Here is a 16,939-nt window from a genome sequence, read left to right as displayed (position 1 = left end):
CCGGCTGCCCTGGTCCGCTCTGTCCTGCCCGCAGGGGGGGGGGTGTGTGTGTGTGTGTGTGTGTGTGCGCGCGCGCGCTGGGAGGAACTGGGAAATAAAGGCATCTCTCCACAGCCGGCTGCCCTGGTCCGCTCTGTCCTACCCGCAGGTGTGTGTGTGTGTGTGTGTGTGTGTGCTGGGAGGAACTGGGAAATAAAGGCATCTCTCCACAGCCAGCTGCCCTGGTCCGCTCTGTCCTGCCCGCAGGGGGGGGTGTGTGTGTGCTGGGAGGAACTGGGAAATAAAGGCGTCTCTCCACAGCCGGCTGCCCTGGTCCGCTCTGTCCTACCCGCAGGTGTGTGTGTGTGTGTGTGTGCTGGGAGGAACTGGGAAATAAAGGCGTCTCTCCACAGCCGGCTGCCCTGGTCCTCTCTGTGCCCCAGGAGCCCTGCCTGCGTGGTGACGCAGTGCCCTGTGCCTGAACGCCGGGTTCGAACCCCCCCCCCGCGTGCTGGCAGGGAGAGGGCGATGTCCTCGCTGAATGAGAACTTGTTCAGGTATCCGTCTCGTTCTTCCGACCCCGAGATCCCAGACCTCTTTCCCAAGCAGACACTTTATTTCCCAGCTGTCTGGGAGGGGAGGGCAGCGTCGCTGGGCGCGAGGCGGCGGGAGGCACGGCGCTGGGACGGAGGTGGACGGAGAGAGACGGGAGACCTCGCTGGACTCGCTGCTGCCAGCAGAACCTCCTGGCGCCTGTGGTTTTAACGATCTGCGGTTTGTGCCGATTGTCCCCGTGATCAGAGTCGCTGTTTCAGTGTGAAACTTCTCGGGAAGGAGAGTCTGACTGAGGGAGGGAGGAGAGCTGCAGTAACAGCACTTCTCCACCGGAGGGCAGCGTGTGCGTCTGTGAGCAGAGGCCTCCTGCACAGATCCTCCCCTCCAGCTTCTCCACCCTGACGACCCCCATTAAATCTGGTTGCAGGGTTGAGTAGGTGAACCCCTCCAGCTTGTGTTCATTTACATGACATGGTGCGATAAAACAGGGTGACAGTGAGTAAACTGGTCTTGGGGAAACTTACAGGCTCCAGCCTCAGCCTTTTTCTCACTGGGACTGGCCTGGTGCAGGCCCTCCTGAACTACATTTCCCAGCAGGCCATGGGGGAGAAGGGTGGCCAACGGACTGCCTCCCCTGGGTTGATGAGGGACAGGTGCTGTCAGTTCAAGCCTGCTACCAGAGTGGAGAAGGAGGGGGATGTCAGAGCTCAGGGACTGTCAGAGTTCCTCCCTCGGTCCTGCCCTGTGGGTTTGTGTTGGGAGAAGAAACTGAGATTAATACCCCATCTGCACTGTTTTCAATAAGACAGGAGCTGTCCTGAGGGCTCAGGACCTGGTTTTTAAAAGAATTTAAAACCTCCGTTAATATACCGCCGTCAGAAGACCTTCGGTTTCTCCTTGAACTTTTACCTTGTCTGCGGTGGATCTCTGCGCCACTTCCTGTCAGGACAGCGCAGCCAGAGAGAGAGAGCAGGAGGAGCAGAAGGACCGGTTTAAACCCACAACCTTTCCGTGTCCTCCAGGACACAGTCTTCATGCCCCTCATGATGGACAGCAGGAGCAGGAACACTGTGCGTGTCCTCCGACTGCTCTCGTCTCGCAGTTCACCGCAGTGGGAGGTACCTGCTGCTGCTCTGTCACTCCACACTCCTGCCAGGGGGAGAGGAGTCAGTCAGGAGGATCAGCTGTTCTGAGCCCCAGGCAGCAGAGTCGCTGGCTGACCAGAAGCTGAACCCAGCAGTGTTTCAGCTCAGAGAGGACAGCAGGCCTGTCCTGTCCCCGTGTCCAGCAGATCTGGGCCTAGTTGACAACCCCAGCCCCCCTCTGCAGCTCTCAGGACAGACTCACTCACAGCCACAAGGTAAGGAAACACAGGGCTCTTTATTCACAGTGCAGCACACAAGACTCCAGAAACCACAAGACAAACCCCTAGTTCGTACCTGAGCTCTAGCTGGACGTGCAGCCAGCTTCACCAGACCTCCTCCCCCTGACACAGCTCAGCTCTGCAGCTCTTCCCTCCTGCTCTGCTCAGCACAACTGCTCTCTGTCCCCAGCAGCACCAGACTGAAGGCCTCCCCTCCTGCCTTTTAACTGTCTCCCCACCAATCGTCTTCCAGCAGTGAGGCAGGTGATTGTGGGGGCAGACTGTTCCGCTCGGCCTTCTGGGGAATGTAGTTCAGACAAGAGCCGCTGTCTCGCCTGGACCTGCGGCCCTCTTACAGTGTGGACAGGGAGTGGTGCAGGAGAGCTGTGAGACCAGATTGTTGAGCTGTTTTGTGGTCTTTCTGACTTGAGATGAAAAGCAGAGGGGTAATGGATTAATCTTCCTGGATGGCAAGACAAATCAATGTACTTATTGATGAGTGAAGGGATTGGGGCTGTGTGGTCCTGTAGTTCAGAGGATCTGGCTACAGGCTTGTCTGTCTGTGGTTGTGGGTTCAAATCTGAATAAATCAGGAGTTTTGTTTTTGAAGACAGTGTTAGTATCAGTGATAGATTGATCAGTGAAGAACTGGGGGCTGGTTGCTGTGTGTCCTGTAGTGTGAAGGTTAATGCTGTGGACTCTGAGCTGTGTGGCTGTGGGTTCAGTTCCTGATGAGAGTGAGACTTTTATTGGACTTCAATGGCAGAGAGAGAGAGAGAGAGAGAGAGAGAGAGAGAGAGAGAGAGAGAGAGAGATGCATTTGACTTCACTCATCCACAGTAACAGGCTGATAAGTGCAGAGGTGGGATCAGTGTTTGTGTGGCTCTGTAGTGAAGAGGTCAGGGCTGTGGGCTCAGAGCTGTGTGATTGTGGGTTCAAGTCCTGCTGAGACCTACAGCTTGTTTTGGGTTTAATTCTTCCCCACAGTAAGGGGTTGATAAGTACAGAGAGTGGGGCTGTGTCTGTGTGGGTCTATAGAGCAGAGGGCTAAGTCTCTAGACTCATAGGCACCTGGCTGTGGGTTCAAGTCTGAGAGAGACATGTTGCTTATTTAAGTTTAATTCTTCCCCACAGTAAGAGGGTGATAAGTACAGAGACTGGGGCTGTGAGGTGTGTGTCCCTGTGGTCTGGAGGATAAAGCTGAGGACTCACAGCTCTCTGGTTGTGGGTTCAAGTCCCAGTAAGACCTCAGGTTTGTTTTCAGTCTCTTACCCACAGAAACAGGTTGATAAGTGAAGAGATTGAGCCTGCAGTGTGTGTGGCTCTGTGGAGTGGAGCTTAAGGCTGTGGGCTCACAGCTGCAGGGATGCAGGTTCAAGTCCTGCTGAGACCTGCAGCTTGTTTTGGGTTTAATTCTTCCCCACAGTAAGAGGTTGATAAGTACAGAGACTGGGGCTGTGAGGTGTGTGTCCCTGTGGTCTGGAGGCTAAAGCTGAGGGCTCACAGCTCTCTGGTTGTGGGTTCAAGTCCTGTTGAGACCTACAGCTTGTTTTGGGTTTAATTCTTCCCCACAGTAAGAGGTTGATAAGTACAGAGACTGGGGCTGTGAGGTGTGTGTCCCTGTGGTCTGGAGGATAAAGCTGAGGACTCATATCTCTGTGGTTGTGGGTTCAAATCCCAGTAAGACCTCAGGTTTGTTTTCAGTCTCTTACCCACAGAAACAGGTTGATAAGTGAAGAGATTGAGGCTGCAGTGTGTGTGGCTCTGTGGAGTGGAGCTTAAGGCTGTGGACTCACAGCTGCAGGGTTGCAGGTTCAAGTCCTGCTGAGACTGGCCTGCTTTGTCTTTAATTCTTCTCGACAGAAACGTGTTGATAAGCTGGGGGAGTTGTAAGGGTGGGTGGGAGGCCCAATAGAGGAGAGGGTAAGACACTGGCCTCCCGACTGCAAGGTCCTGGGTTCAAGCCCAGGCAGGAAGGATGCAGGGGGTCAGTGGCAGGGACAAGTAACTAGATGAAGGGAGAGAGGGGTCTGGGATTTACCTTTTACTGAAAAATTCCAACAGTGTCAAATGTTTCAGTAAAAGGTAAATCCCAGACCCCTCTCTCTCTTCATCTAGTTACTTGTCCCTGCCACTGACCCCCTGCATCCTTCCTGCCTGGGCTTGAACCCAGGACCTTGCAGTCGGGAGGCCAGTGTCTTACCCTCTCCTCTATTGGGCCTCCCACCCACCCTTACAACTCCCCCAGCTTATCAACACGTTTCTGTCGAGAAGAATTAAAGACAAAGCAGGCCAGTCTCAGCAGGACTTGAACCTGCAACCCTGCAGCTGTGAGCCCACAGCCTTAAGCTCCACTCCACAGAGCCACACACACTGCAGCCTCAATCTCTTCACTTATCAACCTGTTTCTGTGGGTAAGAGACTGAAAACAAACCTGAGGTCTTACTGGGATTTGAACCCACAACCACAGAGCTGTGAGTCCTCAGCTTTATCCTCCAGACCACAGGGACACACACCTCACAGCCCCAGTCTCTGTACTTATCAACCTCTTACTGTGGGGAAGAATTAAACTTAAATAAGCAACAGGTCTCTCTCAGACTTGAACCCACAGCCAGGTGTCTATGAGTCTAGAGACTTAGCCCTCTGCTCTATAGATCCACACAAACACAGCCCCAGTCTCTGTACTTATCAACCTCTTACTGTGGGTAAGAATTAAACCCAAAACAAGCTGTAGGTCTCAGCAGGACTTGAACCCACAACCACTCAGCTCTGAGCCCACAGCCCTGACCTCTTCACTACAGAGCCACACAAACACAGACCCCACCTCTGCACTTATCAGCCTGTTACTGTGGATGAGTGAAGTCAAATGCATCTCTCTCTCTCTCTCTCTCTCTCTCTCTCTCTCTCTCTCTCTCTCTCTGCCATTGAAGTACAATAAAAGTCTCACTCTCATTGGGAACTGAACCCACAGCCACACAGCTCAGAGTCCACAGCATTAACCTTCACACTACAGGACACACAGCAACCAGCTCCCAGTTCTTCACTGATCAATCTATCACTGATACTAACACTGTCTTCAAAAACAAAACTACTGATTCATTCAGATTTGAACCCACAACCACAGACAGACAAGCCTGTAGCCAGATCCTCTGAACTTCAGGACCACACAGCCCCAATCCCTTCACTCATCAATAAGTACATTGATTTGTCTTGCCATCCAGGAAGATTAATCCATTACCCCTCTGCTTTTCATCTCAAGTCAGAAAGACCACAAAACAGCTCAACAATCTGGTATCACAGCTCTCCTGCACCACTCCCTGTCCACACTGTAAGAGGGCCGCAGGTCCAGGCGAGACAGCGGCTCTTGTCTGAACTACATTCCCCAGAAGGCCGAGCGGAGCAGTCTGCCCCCACAATTCCCTGCCTCACTGCTGGAAGACGATTGGTGGGGAGACAGTTAAAAGGCAGGAGGGGAGGCCTTCAGTCTGGTGCTGCTGGGGACAGAGAGCAGTTGTGCTGAGCAGAGCAGGAGGGAAGAGCTGCAGAGCTGAGCTGTGTCAGGGGGAGGAGGTCTGGTGAAGCTGGCTGCACGTCCAGCTAGAGCTCAGGTACGAACTAGGGGTTTGTCTTGTGGTTTCTGGAGTCTTGTGTGCTGCACTGTGAATAAAGAGCCCTGTGTTTCCTTACCTTGTGGCTGTGAGTGAGTCTGTCCTGAGAGCTGCAGAGGGGGGCTGGGGTTGTCAACTAGGCCCAGATCTGCTGGACACGGGGACAGGACAGGCCTGCTGTCCTCTCTGAGCTGAAACACTGCTGGGTTCAGCTTCTGGTCAGCCAGCGACTCTGCTGCCTGGGGCTCAGAACAGCTGATCCTCCTGACTGACTCCTCTCCCCCTGGCAGGAGTGTGGAGTGACAGAGCAGCAGCAGGTACCTCCCACTGCGGTGAACTGCGAGACGAGAGCAGTCGGAGGACACGCACAGTGTTCCTGCTCCTGCTGTCCTTCATGAGGGGCATGAAGACTGTGTCCTGGAGGACACGGAAAGGTTGTGGGTTGGAACCGGTCCTTCTGCTCCCCCTGCTCTCTCTCTCTCTGCCTGCGCTGTCCTGACAGGAAGTGGCCTCAGAGGAGCCCAGACTCCGGGCTGGGGGGGGTTCAGCTCTGTCCAGGGTCTGGGCCGAGCGTGGCAGCCGGAGGGTTAATATTCCCTCTCCCGAGGGCTGCCTGACGTCACGCGGCGCTCTGCTGCGGCCCGGTGTCCCGCCGCGCTCCGTGTGGGAGCGAGGCGCTCCTGCGCCGAGACGAGAGAAGGAAGAGACCCCCCCGTCCAGCCGGGGGACGCGGTTTCGACAGAACACCGAGAGTGGGCTTGTAATCTCCCCCCAGGCGGGCTGCGGGGGTCTTGCGGGCCGAGAGACACCGCGCAGGAAGAATAATAACGCGTCCGTTCTATAATAATACTTTTATTTCTACAGAACCTTTTTAAAATTAACATCTCAAAGCACTTGACCGTAAGAACAACAAAAAAAGGAGAAGGGGACTGAGGGGCGGAGCCTTACAGGCGAGCAGCAGGACTCTGGCTGGAAGCCAGTGCAGGGACGCCAGGACAGGAGTGAGGTGATCTCTCGCACGAGACCTGGTCCGGATTCTGATATATAAATAATGAAATTATGGCAGCGACACCGTATGGCTCTATTTTTAGATCTAAATCTAATGTGGAAATCACGACACTGTACAAGTAATTATTACTCATGTTTATAAAGGTTTTTTTCAAGGTTATTTGCAATGTTTCAAAGCGGTCTCAGGAATGTATTCAGTACAGACCACCGCCACTACTCAATCTGCAATAACTATAGAGAAATTACTGTGGTAGCTGCAGGTCTCACACCGCACAAGAGAGACAGCACCTGCAGGTCTCACACAGCAGAGGAGGAGAGATACAGCACCTGCAGGTCTCGCACAGCACAAGAGAGACAGCACCTGCAGGTCTCACACAGCAGAGGAGGAGAGATACAGCACCTGCAGGTCTCGCACAGCACAAGAGAGACAGCACCTGCAGGTCTCGCACCGCAGAGGAGGAGAGAGACAGCACCTGCAGGTCTGACACAGCAGCGGAGAGGCGAGATGCGGTCCCTGCAGGTCTCACACAAACGTTTCCATAAGAAGAATGAAAACATGGCGTTGGACTCACCTGCAGCAGTTTCTTTCAGCACGGGAATAAACCTTCACCCGTTCTTGAGGAAAATGTTGCGGATAGCATCTTACCGTTAAAGATATCCGGAAACGAGTGCACAAGTCCAAATAAGTAAAAAATCAAAAACGTTTATCGAATAAAACTCCTACAAACTCCACCGCCGCCTTGCGTGATCACAAGCGCACCTGAGACCCTGCAGCCCAATTGGCTGGCGCCGCGGCCCCGGAACTGCCTATCAGCCAATCGGAGTCCCGATCCCGATAGGTCCCTCCCCTTTTACCCGTGTCTCCCAGGTTCAAACTCACAGAACTTTATTGACAAGAGCGGTGTGGAACAGCGACAGAGACACTCATAGATATACTGTACCATCTGGAACAACAAATATAAAGGTTTAGAAATAAAACATTTTAAAAATAAAAAAATGGGTCAAAAGTGGTATAATCAGGATTAAACAATTAATCAATGTTGATGGTGAAATCTACAATTACACCGGCTTTGTGAACAGATAATATTTCACTGCAATCGATGCGATCCGTAGGGCCGTATTGACTCTCTTAAGGAATTGTATCAATAGTCCCTTCGAAACTACAGATGAATGTAAAGTTTGTATCAGACTCCAAGGAAAGGATATTTTGAGTTATGGCTGTAATAAATAAATGAAGATATATTTTGTTATCGCCTTGTTACGCTTGCACATTACTCTGGGAAGAGTCCCGTGTTTGGACAGTTGAAAACAGACGTGAAGATGTGTTTGCAGACTCTTTGGAAATGTAAGAACACGAGAGCTGTGCAGACTTCGTCTTGATCTACTGGTTACGCGTCTCTCAGGAAGTGCAGGAAGTGCTGAAGCACGCTCCCCCGCCCACGTTATCGATGCGGGAACTGTACTCGCGCTCGTCTGCTGTCCTTTGGTCGTTCAAATACAAAATTAGAAAAGAAAATACTCCCAGGAGGACCCTGGCTCCCTTGTCTGTTCGAGCGTTTGTCGTCTTCTCCAGGGGGCGTTGTGGTTCGGCACCTCGCCGCCTCAGCATGACCAGCGTGTGCCTTCACCCGGAGACTCTGGCGCTACTGCAGTCTGGGCGAAACCCTCCCGTTCTGCTCCGTTCTTGGAACAAGAGCTCAAAATGAAGTCTAGCCTCTCACCTGTGTGGCAGACAGTTGTGTGCGTGATGGGGTGCAGTTAGACCCCCGCCTGTGTCTCGGGGGTCCGCTGCAGGCTGGGGATACAAGCTCCGTGCCTGGCCGTGGTCCGACGCGGTCACCTCAGCCGAGCAGGAGCCCGAGCCCAGCCTGCTCGCCTTGAAAGGGCTGGAGGAGCTTCCGAAGGACGCAGGACAGGACAGGACAGGCGGCACCTCCCCCCTCTCTCCCGAGCCCAGATGGAAGAAAACACGGCCGCGTGCGGAAGAGCTTTATTTCACCGGCTCCGGCAGCGACGATTACAAGAAGAGTCGGAAATAAATAGTCCCGTATTCACAGAGGAGGCCGGCGCAGCGCCGGCGCCCCGATTTAAAAACAGTCTCATTTACAGTATGTACAGCTGTCTCGGCGCGGGCGGAGGTCAGATCTTCTTGTTGGCCGACGCCGTGCCGATCACGCAGTCGTTCACCTGCAGCAGAGAGAGGAAGAGGAAGAGGAAGAGGGGGGGGCGTTAACGCAGGCCGCCGGCAGGGCGGGGCGGAGCTCCGGCCCGGCAGCGCAGCCTCGTGACCCGGCTCACCTTGCTGGCGAACCGCAGGGAGTTCAGGGACTCGCCGAAGCTGTCCAGCTCCGGGGACACGTTGACGAACATCAGCCTGGACCAGCGGGGAGAGAGAGAGAGAGAGCGAGAGAGAGACAGGTTAGCGCCGGAGGCGAGGGACGGAGGAGGACTACAGTTCCCAGCAGGCCGCGGGCGCGGGGGCTCCTGGGAGCTGTAGTCTCTGGCGGGGCCCTGGGGGTTGGCGGTCTGGCGGAGGACGGACTCACGTCTTGCTGTTGCCGCCCAGGCTGTTCTGCAGCAGGTAGGTCAGCTTGGAGTTGCGGTAGGGGACGTAGGCGTCCTGCGGGGGGAGGGAGTGCGTGAGAGAGGGCGGGCGGGCGGGCGGGCGAGAGGGGCGGCCAGCGGGGGGCGCTCCAGTACCTTGTTGGCCAGGGCCGAGATGACGATGCCCAGGTTGGACAGGGAGCTGTTAATGGCCGTCATCTCCTTGAAGCGGTCTCCCTGCGACTGGCTCTTCTGCACCCGCTCGCTGCCCGCGAGGTCCACCAGGCTCAGGGAGGCTGCGGGAGAGACAGACAGAGGGCAGGGTCAGCTCCTGGAGGGACAGGTGGCAGGGTCAGCGCTGGGAGAGAGAGACAGAGGACAAGGTCAGCACTGGGAGGGACAGGGGGCAGGGTCAGGTCCTGGAGGGACGGGGGGCGGGGGTCAGCTCCTGGAGGGACAGGGGGCGGGGTCAGCGCTGGGAGGGACGGGGGGCAGGGTCAGCTCCTGGAGGGACGGGGGGCGGGGTCGCTGACCCCAGACTCACACTTGCACTTGATCCCCCGGCCCGCGTTCTCCCCCTCGATCTGGAGCTGGAAGACCGAGTGGCTGCGGGAGGAGACGTCGTTCATGTTGGTCCGGGCCGTGGAGCGGTTCTGGCTGGCCACGCCGATCAGCCGGAGCACCTGGGGGAGACACCCGGACACGGGTTCGAACGGGCACCGGGGCTGGGCGGAGCGGAGACCGGCAGGGGCGCTCGAGCCCAGGGGGACAGCCTACCTCGTGCTCAGAGCTCACGGGCTCGTAGGACAGGTTGGTCACCGTCACCTCCCCTGTCGAGGAGGATTTCTTGATCTCATACTCGGGCCTCTTCGTCGATTTCCCTTTGTAGAGCAGGTCTCTCAGTGTCTCATTGTAGATCTCCACAAAGCTCGCTACAAACGTGTACTGAGAGAAAGAGAAAGATGAGCATTAGTACAGAGAGACCAATACGGACTAATACACTCCTCACACAGAGAGAGGAGTCCAGACCCTCACACAGACCCCAGAGGCACTCCTCACACAGAGAGAGGAGTCCAGACCCTCACACAGACCCCAGAGACACTCCTCACACAGAGAGAGGAGTCCAGACCCTCACACAGACCCCAGAGACACTCCTCACACAGAGAGAAGAGTCCAGACCCTCACACAGACCCCAGAGACACTCCTCACACAGAGAGAGGAGTCCAGACCCTCACACAGACCCCAGAGACACTCCTCACACAGAGAGAGGAGTCCAGACCCTCACTCAGACCCCAGAGGCACTCCTCACACAGAGAGAGGAGTCCAGACCCTCACACAGACCCCAGAGACACTCCTCACACAGAGAGAGGAGTCCAGACCCTCACACAGACCCCAGAGACACTCCTCACACAGAGAGAGGAGTCCAGACCCTCACACAGACCCCAGAGACACTCCTCACACAGAGAGAGGAGTCCAGACCCTCACACAGACCCCAGAGGCACTCCTCACACAGAGAGAGGAGTCCAGACCCTCACACAGACCCCAGAGACACCCCTCACACAGAGAGAGGAGTCCAGACCCTCACACAGACCCCAGAGACACTCCTCACACAGAGAGAGGAGTCCAGACCCTCACACAGACCCCAGAGACACTCCTCACACAGAGAGAGGAGTCCAGACCCTCACACAGACCCCAGAGGCACTCCTCACACAGAGAGAGGAGTCCAGACCCTCACACAGACCCCAGAGACACTCCTCACACAGAGAGAGAAGAGCACAGACCCTCACACAGACCCCAGAGACACTCCTCACACAGAGAGAGGAGTCCAGACCCTCACACAGACCCCAGAGACACTCCTCACACAGAGAGAGGAGTCCAGACCCTCACACAGACCCCAGGGGCACTCCTCACACAGACAGGCTTCAGTACCTCCCAGCCCTCGTCTCTCAGGCCCTCAGCTGTGAGGAAGATCTGCTGGACGGCTCTTGGAATGACCCCCCAGCTGGTCTCCTCCTGCCCCCCCTCCATGGTGTAGGTCTTCCCGGAGCCGGTCTGCCCGTAGGCGAAGCAGCAGACGTTGTAGCCGTCCAGCGCCGACTGGACCAGCAGGGAAATCTCCTCAAACACCTCCTGCTGGGCCGCCGCCGGGCCGAACACCCGGTCGAAGCTGAACTTGTAGCGGGTCAGCTGGTCCGCGCCCCGGCCTGTGTGAGACTGGGAGACACAGGGGGCGACAGTCAGCTCACCCAGACACACGCAGGGCAGCAGGGGCAGAGAGGACCCTGGGAGAGGGGGCGCACCTCTGCGGTCTTGGCCAGAGCCACGGTCTTGGGGTCGTCGGGTGGCAGCTCAATGTGCTCCATGCTGCCGTCTCCAGCCAGCAGGGGGCGCACTCGGCAGAACACCCTGATGTTGCCCTGGAGAGGGAACAGGAAACGCAGGGGGTTACAGATACAGGCTGCTCTCCTCTCACACAACTAACACAACACACCGCACAGCAGCTGTGAGGTCAGAATCTTAACACCACACTGGACAGCTGGGGTCCCAGGGTGTGGGGTCAAGTATGGGGTCAGTGTGTGTGTGTGTGGGGTCAGTGTGTGTGTGTGGGGTCAGTGGGCAGGGCTGGACTGTACCTTCAGCTCCTGGATGGTGTTGTGCAGTTTCCTGCGCTCCATCTCTCCGCAGTGCGGTCAGTGTGTGTGTGGGGTCAGTGTGTGTGTGTGGGGTCAGTGGGCAGGGCTGGACTGTACCTTCAGCTCCTGGATGGTGTTGTGCAGTTTCCTGCGCTCCATCTCTCCGCAGTGCGGTCAGTGTGTGTGTGTGGGGTCAGTGTGTGTGTGTGTGTGTGTGGGGTCAGTGTGTGTGTGTGGGGTCAGTGGGCAGGGCTGGACTGTACCTTCAGCTCCTGGATGGTGTTGTGCAGTTTCCTGCGCTCCATCTCTCCGCAGTGCGGTCAGTGTGTGTGTGTGGGGTCAGTGTGTGTGTGTGGGGTCAGTGGGCAGGGCTGGACTGTACCTTCAGCTCCTGGATGGTGTTGTGCAGTTTCCTGCGCTCCATCTCTCCGCAGTGCAGGCGGTCCGAGAGCTCGGCGACCCGCAGCTCCAGGGAGGAGATGAGCTGGCGACAGTCGGCCAGCTGGGTCTGGGACTGGGCCAGCGCGGAGCTCTGCAGGGCCAGCTGGGCCTGGCGGGGGGAGAGGGCGAGTGAGAGGGGAGAGGGCGAGTGAGAGGGGAGAGGGCAGGGGGGAGAGGGGAGAGGGCGAGTGAGAGGGGAGAGGGCGAGTGAGAGGGGAGAGGGCAGGGGGGCGGGGGGCGCGGCGGCGGCAGGGGGGGGCGCTCGTACCTGGGCGGTGCTCAGCTCGCCCTGCAGGCTCGTCCTCAGCTCCTGCAGGCAGCGGATCTCCTCCGCCTGCCTGTCTGTCTGCTGCTGCAGCCGGTCCCGGTCCTGAGCGGCACAGCGCAGCTCCTCTCGCACAGAGGACAGCTGGGACAGCTCGGCCCGACACCGCCTGAACACAGGGCACAGTGTGAGACACGGCTCGGCCCGACACTGCCTGAACACAGGGCACAGAGCGTGAGACAGAGCTCGGCCCGACACCGCCTGAACACAGGGCACAGAGTGTGAGACACGGCTCGGCCCGACACCGCCTGAACACAGGGCAGAGAGCGTGAGACACGGCTCGGCCCGACACCGCCTGAACACAGGGCAGAGAGCGTGAGACACGGCTCGGCCCGACACCGCCTGAACACAGCGCACAGAGTGCGAGACACGGCTCGGCCCGACACTGCCTGAACACACACACACTCCTCAGTACCTGAGCTGCTCCTGCAGCCCCTGGCTCTCCTCCTCCAGCTGCCTCTCCCTCTCCTGGCTGTGGCCCAGCTGCTCCCGCAGCTCCTGGCTCTCCTGGGCGGCCGAGCGGACCCGGCTCTGGTACTGGGACACCTTGGTCTGCATGTCGCTCACCTTGCCCTTCAGGTCCCAGGCAGGGCGCCGCGCTGCGCCGGGCCCACCGGGGGGCGCTGCAGAGACAAGCCCAGAGCCCGTGAGCTCAGGGGCGGGACTGGGGGCTGCTGCCAGCGGGGGGCGCTGCAGAGACAAGCCCAGAGCCCGTGAGCTCAGGGGCGGGACTGCGGGCTGCTGCCAGCGGGGGGCGCTGCAGAGCCAAGCCCAGAGCCCGTGAGCTCAGGGGCGGGACTGTGGGCTGCTGCCAGCGGGGGGCGCTGCAGAGACAAGCCCAGAGCCCGTGAGCTCAGGGGCGGGACTGTGGGCTGCTGCCAGCGGGGGGCGCTGCAGAGCCAAGCCCAGAGCCCGTGAGCTCAGGGGCGGGACTGCGGGCTGCTGCCAGCGGGGGGCGCTGCAGAGCCAAGCCCAGAGCCCGTGAGCTCAGGGGCGGGACTGTGGGCTGCTGCCAGTGGGGGGCGCTGCAGAGCCAAGCCCAGAGCCCGTGAGCTCAGGGGCGGGACTGTGGGCTGCTGGCAGCGGGGGGCGCTGCAGAGACAAGCCCAGAGCCCGTGAGCTCAGGGGCGGGACTGTGGGCTGCTGCCAGTGGGGGGCGCTGCAGAGCCAAGCCCAGAGCCCGTGAGCTCAGGGGCGGGACTGTGGGCTGCTGGCAGCGGGGGGCACTGCAGAGACAAGCCCAGAGCCCGTGAACTCAGGGGCGGGACTGTGGGCTCTGCAGTCCTGGCGGGAGAGCCGAGCTGGAGGATCGGATCGACCAGCTGCAGACAGGACGAGTGGGTACAGACCTGGTTTCGAAACGGAGGCCACTGGTCTCTTCTGAATGGCTGAAAAACACGACAGCGAGTCAGTGGTACCACAGCAAGGGCATGAAACACATCAGACACTGTGAGTGCTGTCAACATGAGCACGTCCTCCGGACACAACAGGCCAGTCCAGCCTGGAGAGTCTCAGACTGCTCTGTCAGTGTCAGTGGAGTCTGATTACAATCCCGTGAAGAACCAGTCCAACTCCCAGTCCAGCCTGGAGAGTCTTGGGCTGCTCTGTCAGTGGAGTCTGATTACAATCCCAGTGAAGAACTAATCCAGCTCCCAGTCCAGCCAGTCAGTGGAGTCTGATTATAATCCCAGTGGGCTGATATGAGCTCTGCTCACCTTTCGAGGGTCCGACAGCCACAGTTGCTGCTCCTGCTATCGGCCGGCCTGCTCTGACTGTGGGAGAGAGAAGGGAGTTTATCACCAGTAAGTGCCGTCCACTGCGGGCGAGACCCCCCGAGACCGACTGCCCGCTGACCCCCCCTCACCTCCTGCCCTGTGGCTGGACACCAGCGGGCGCGGCCGGCCAGTCACCACGCTGGCTGCCTCCTGCGTCTTGCGGGTCGCTGGGGGCGGCTCGGCGGTGCGCGGCCTCTTCTGTCGGGACACACAAGCACAGCACACGGGGCTCAGGGATGAGCAGCAGGCCGACAGCAGCGCGGGGGCGCCCCGAGAAGGACGACACAGTACCTGGGCAGGCTGGGGGTGTCCTGGGCCGCTGTCCACCCCCGAGGCTGAGATCTGCCTCTTCACTGAGGGCAGAGGCAAACGAGAGGCGGACTTCATCCCATTGACCACCTGCAGGGGAGACCTCTGGAGATACAGAGAGAGAGAGAGGGGTTCATACACAACACTGACCACCTGGACACTCCAGTACATGAACACTGCACCGAGAGAGAGGGGTTCATACACACACACTGACTGGACACTCCAGTACATTGAGAGAGAGAGAGGGGTTCATACAGACACACTGACTGGACACTCCAGTACATGAACACTGCACTGAGAGAGAGAGGGGTTCATACAGACACACTGACTGGACACTCCAGTACATGAACACTGCACTGAGAGAGAGAGGGGTTCACACAGACACACTGACTTGACACTCCAGTACATGAACACTGCACTGAGAGAGAGAGGGATTCACACAGACACCCTGACTAGACACTCCAGTACATGAACACTGCACTGAGAGAGAGAGAGAGGGGTTCATACACACACACTGACTGGACACTCCAGTACATGAACACTGCACTGAGAGAGAGGGGTTCATACAGACACGCTGACTGGACACTCCAGTACATGAACACTGCACTGAGAGAGAGAGGGGTTCATACACACACACTGACTGGACACTCCAGTACATGAACACTGCACTGAGAGAGAGAGGGGTTCATACACACACACTGACTGGACACTCCAGTACATGAACACTGCACTGAGAGAGAGAGAGGGGTTCATACACACACACTGAGAGACTCACAGGGTCAATACAGAGACTCACGTCTTTCTCCATTTGATTTGTCTGAAAAACAAAATGAAAATAAACGCATTAAAAACAAGCATTTTAAAGTGGAACAACAAGAGCAGAGGATTCGCTTTCACACCAGCAGCCCCAGCCTGGGGAGAAGCAGATCACGGCCCCTTCGTCACCGAGAAACTGCTCACTAAAAGCCCCAGGGCGTCTCTCTTCCTCGAGAAGAGGAGGGGTGTCACCCCACCTCTCTGAACTGGCTTCATCCCTCGGGTCTCCTCCCACTGAGAGCTGGTGCCTCACTCATGTGGGGGTACACCCTGGAGGGGGTACAGCGCTGTGCGGGGAGAGTCCAGACAAGCGCTATATAACGGTAAGGAATTATTATTATTATAATTATTAATACACCTCATCCCCATCAGCAGGCAGCGGTCCAGACACAGGCTGCTGGTGCAGCTCCTGGTCTCCGCTCCTAAACGCCTTTCAGGGCGCAGGAGGGCCAGAGAAGCCAGATTATACCACTCAGGGGTGCAGCCCAGGTCTTGGTGTCTGTGGATACACTAGAGACACTGACGGCTGGCACTGGTCCCGTCTACACCCTGCCTGCGCCCCCAGAGCCCCCCCTTCTCGCCCTGGGTCTGTCGATCACACTGCAGCTGCAGCATCAGGGACTCAGACCCCTTCAGACACCCGGGAGGAACTGACAAACCCACCCCGGACCGTTACCGATCAGATGACTATGATTATTATTGATATTTCTGTTCACCAACATCCGGACCCGGGTATCGAAAGGCTGAGGAGGACAGTTTTAACGTCGACGATTGCCGATTCGCAGGGTTTCCGACTGAACGATGAAGTTTCATGCAGATTATTATCGGATACCCGGGTGTGCGATTGACTAATCGATTTTTACAATTGATTGAGAGATCAATCATGTTTTTTTTAGGACAGTACCCAGGTTACGATCGAATAAACCGTCTTTATTATTTCATTATCACAGTTAGGGTTGAATAAACCAGTCTAACCGCGGTTGTTACTGAATAATGTAGGTTAGGATGGAATAAACCGGTCTATTTGCGGTTGTTATTAAATAAATGATCTTAATTAAGGCGCTAATATTATTTTCCACGACAGTCAGTAAGTACAGCGGAGCGCTTTCGCTCCGAGCCGAACGGGTTGGAAAGTAAAAAGGACGGCGGGTTAGTCAGTAAATTAAATGCTTGATTAATGACCCTCATCCTACCGTTATTGATCACCGGCGTCGGTATCGGTTCCGTTATCGGCAATAACTGTCTCGAGACGATCTCCTCAGCTGCTACTGCGGCTCTCGCGCTCCGGCCGTTTGGACCCCTGATTCGAATTGAGGAAAACGGCAACCCGATTGGTTGCTGCCTTCACTTCCTGCCTCCCCGGAAATGCCCTTCTGAACCAATCAAAACCGCGATCCGACCTGGCCCCTCCCTCCCGCCCACTCGGTCTACCAATCCCGCGCAAGAAAAACAGCTCCCCGCTGACAGGGACCCGCCTTATTTGGGTTTGAAACTACCCAATGGAAAAGGAGGATACCTTTCGGAGATGGTGATTGGCCGTCAGCCCCAGGAAGGCGGGGACATTGGGATCAATCAATCAATGC

General features: G+C 57.1%; 1 protein-coding gene and 1 long non-coding RNA gene across 2 annotated transcripts; both read right to left on the bottom strand.

Annotated features, from left to right (window-relative positions):
* Positions 1 to 60: 60 nt before the first annotated feature.
* Positions 61 to 2,119, bottom strand: LOC138243443 (uncharacterized). The gene is made up of 3 exons (XR_011192129.1): positions 1,974 to 2,119; positions 1,444 to 1,683; positions 61 to 1,276 (listed from the first exon to the last, which is right to left on the bottom strand). It is a non-coding gene; the product is annotated as an uncharacterized lncRNA (long non-coding RNA).
* Positions 2,120 to 8,491: 6,372 nt separating this feature from the next.
* On the bottom strand, positions 8,492 to 16,656 carry kifc1 (kinesin family member C1). Its single transcript, XM_069198248.1, has 17 exons — positions 16,550 to 16,656; positions 15,316 to 15,357; positions 14,523 to 14,645; positions 14,321 to 14,429; positions 14,172 to 14,228; positions 13,806 to 13,844; positions 12,872 to 13,079; positions 12,400 to 12,565; positions 12,073 to 12,240; positions 11,358 to 11,474; positions 10,987 to 11,271; positions 9,835 to 10,002; positions 9,602 to 9,740; positions 9,214 to 9,353; positions 9,060 to 9,133; positions 8,812 to 8,887; positions 8,492 to 8,700 (listed from the first exon to the last, which is right to left on the bottom strand). The coding sequence occupies exons 2-17, from the start codon at positions 15,346 to 15,348 to the stop codon at positions 8,653 to 8,655; spliced, it is 1,950 nt and encodes a 649-aa protein (XP_069054349.1). The 5' UTR covers positions 15,349 to 15,357; positions 16,550 to 16,656; the 3' UTR covers positions 8,492 to 8,652.
* Between the last annotated feature and the right edge of the window lie 283 nt (positions 16,657 to 16,939).

This window comes from Lepisosteus oculatus, chromosome 14 (assembly GCF_040954835.1).
Source record: "Lepisosteus oculatus isolate fLepOcu1 chromosome 14, fLepOcu1.hap2, whole genome shotgun sequence".
In the NCBI taxonomy this organism is placed as follows: domain Eukaryota; kingdom Metazoa; phylum Chordata; class Actinopteri; order Semionotiformes; family Lepisosteidae; genus Lepisosteus; species Lepisosteus oculatus.
The sequence above is the reverse complement of the archived record's forward strand: the minus strand, read 5'-3'. Positions and strand labels throughout refer to the sequence as shown.

What these genes read in the sequence shown, in the direction of transcription:
- kifc1 (XM_069198248.1), bottom strand. Translation starts at nt 15,348, where the DNA reads ATGGAGAAAGACGTGAGTCTCTGTATTGACCCT. An exon ending in GCGAGCTGAGCACCGCCCAG is followed by an intron (nt 12,241 to 12,399) that starts GTACGAGCGCCC and finishes TCCCCCCGCCAG; the next exon opens with GCCCAGCTGGCCCTGCAGAG. An exon ending in CCGTGAGCTCTGAGCACGAG is followed by an intron (nt 9,741 to 9,834) that starts GTAGGCTGTCCC and finishes TGTCTCCCCCAG; the next exon opens with GTGCTCCGGCTGATCGGCGT.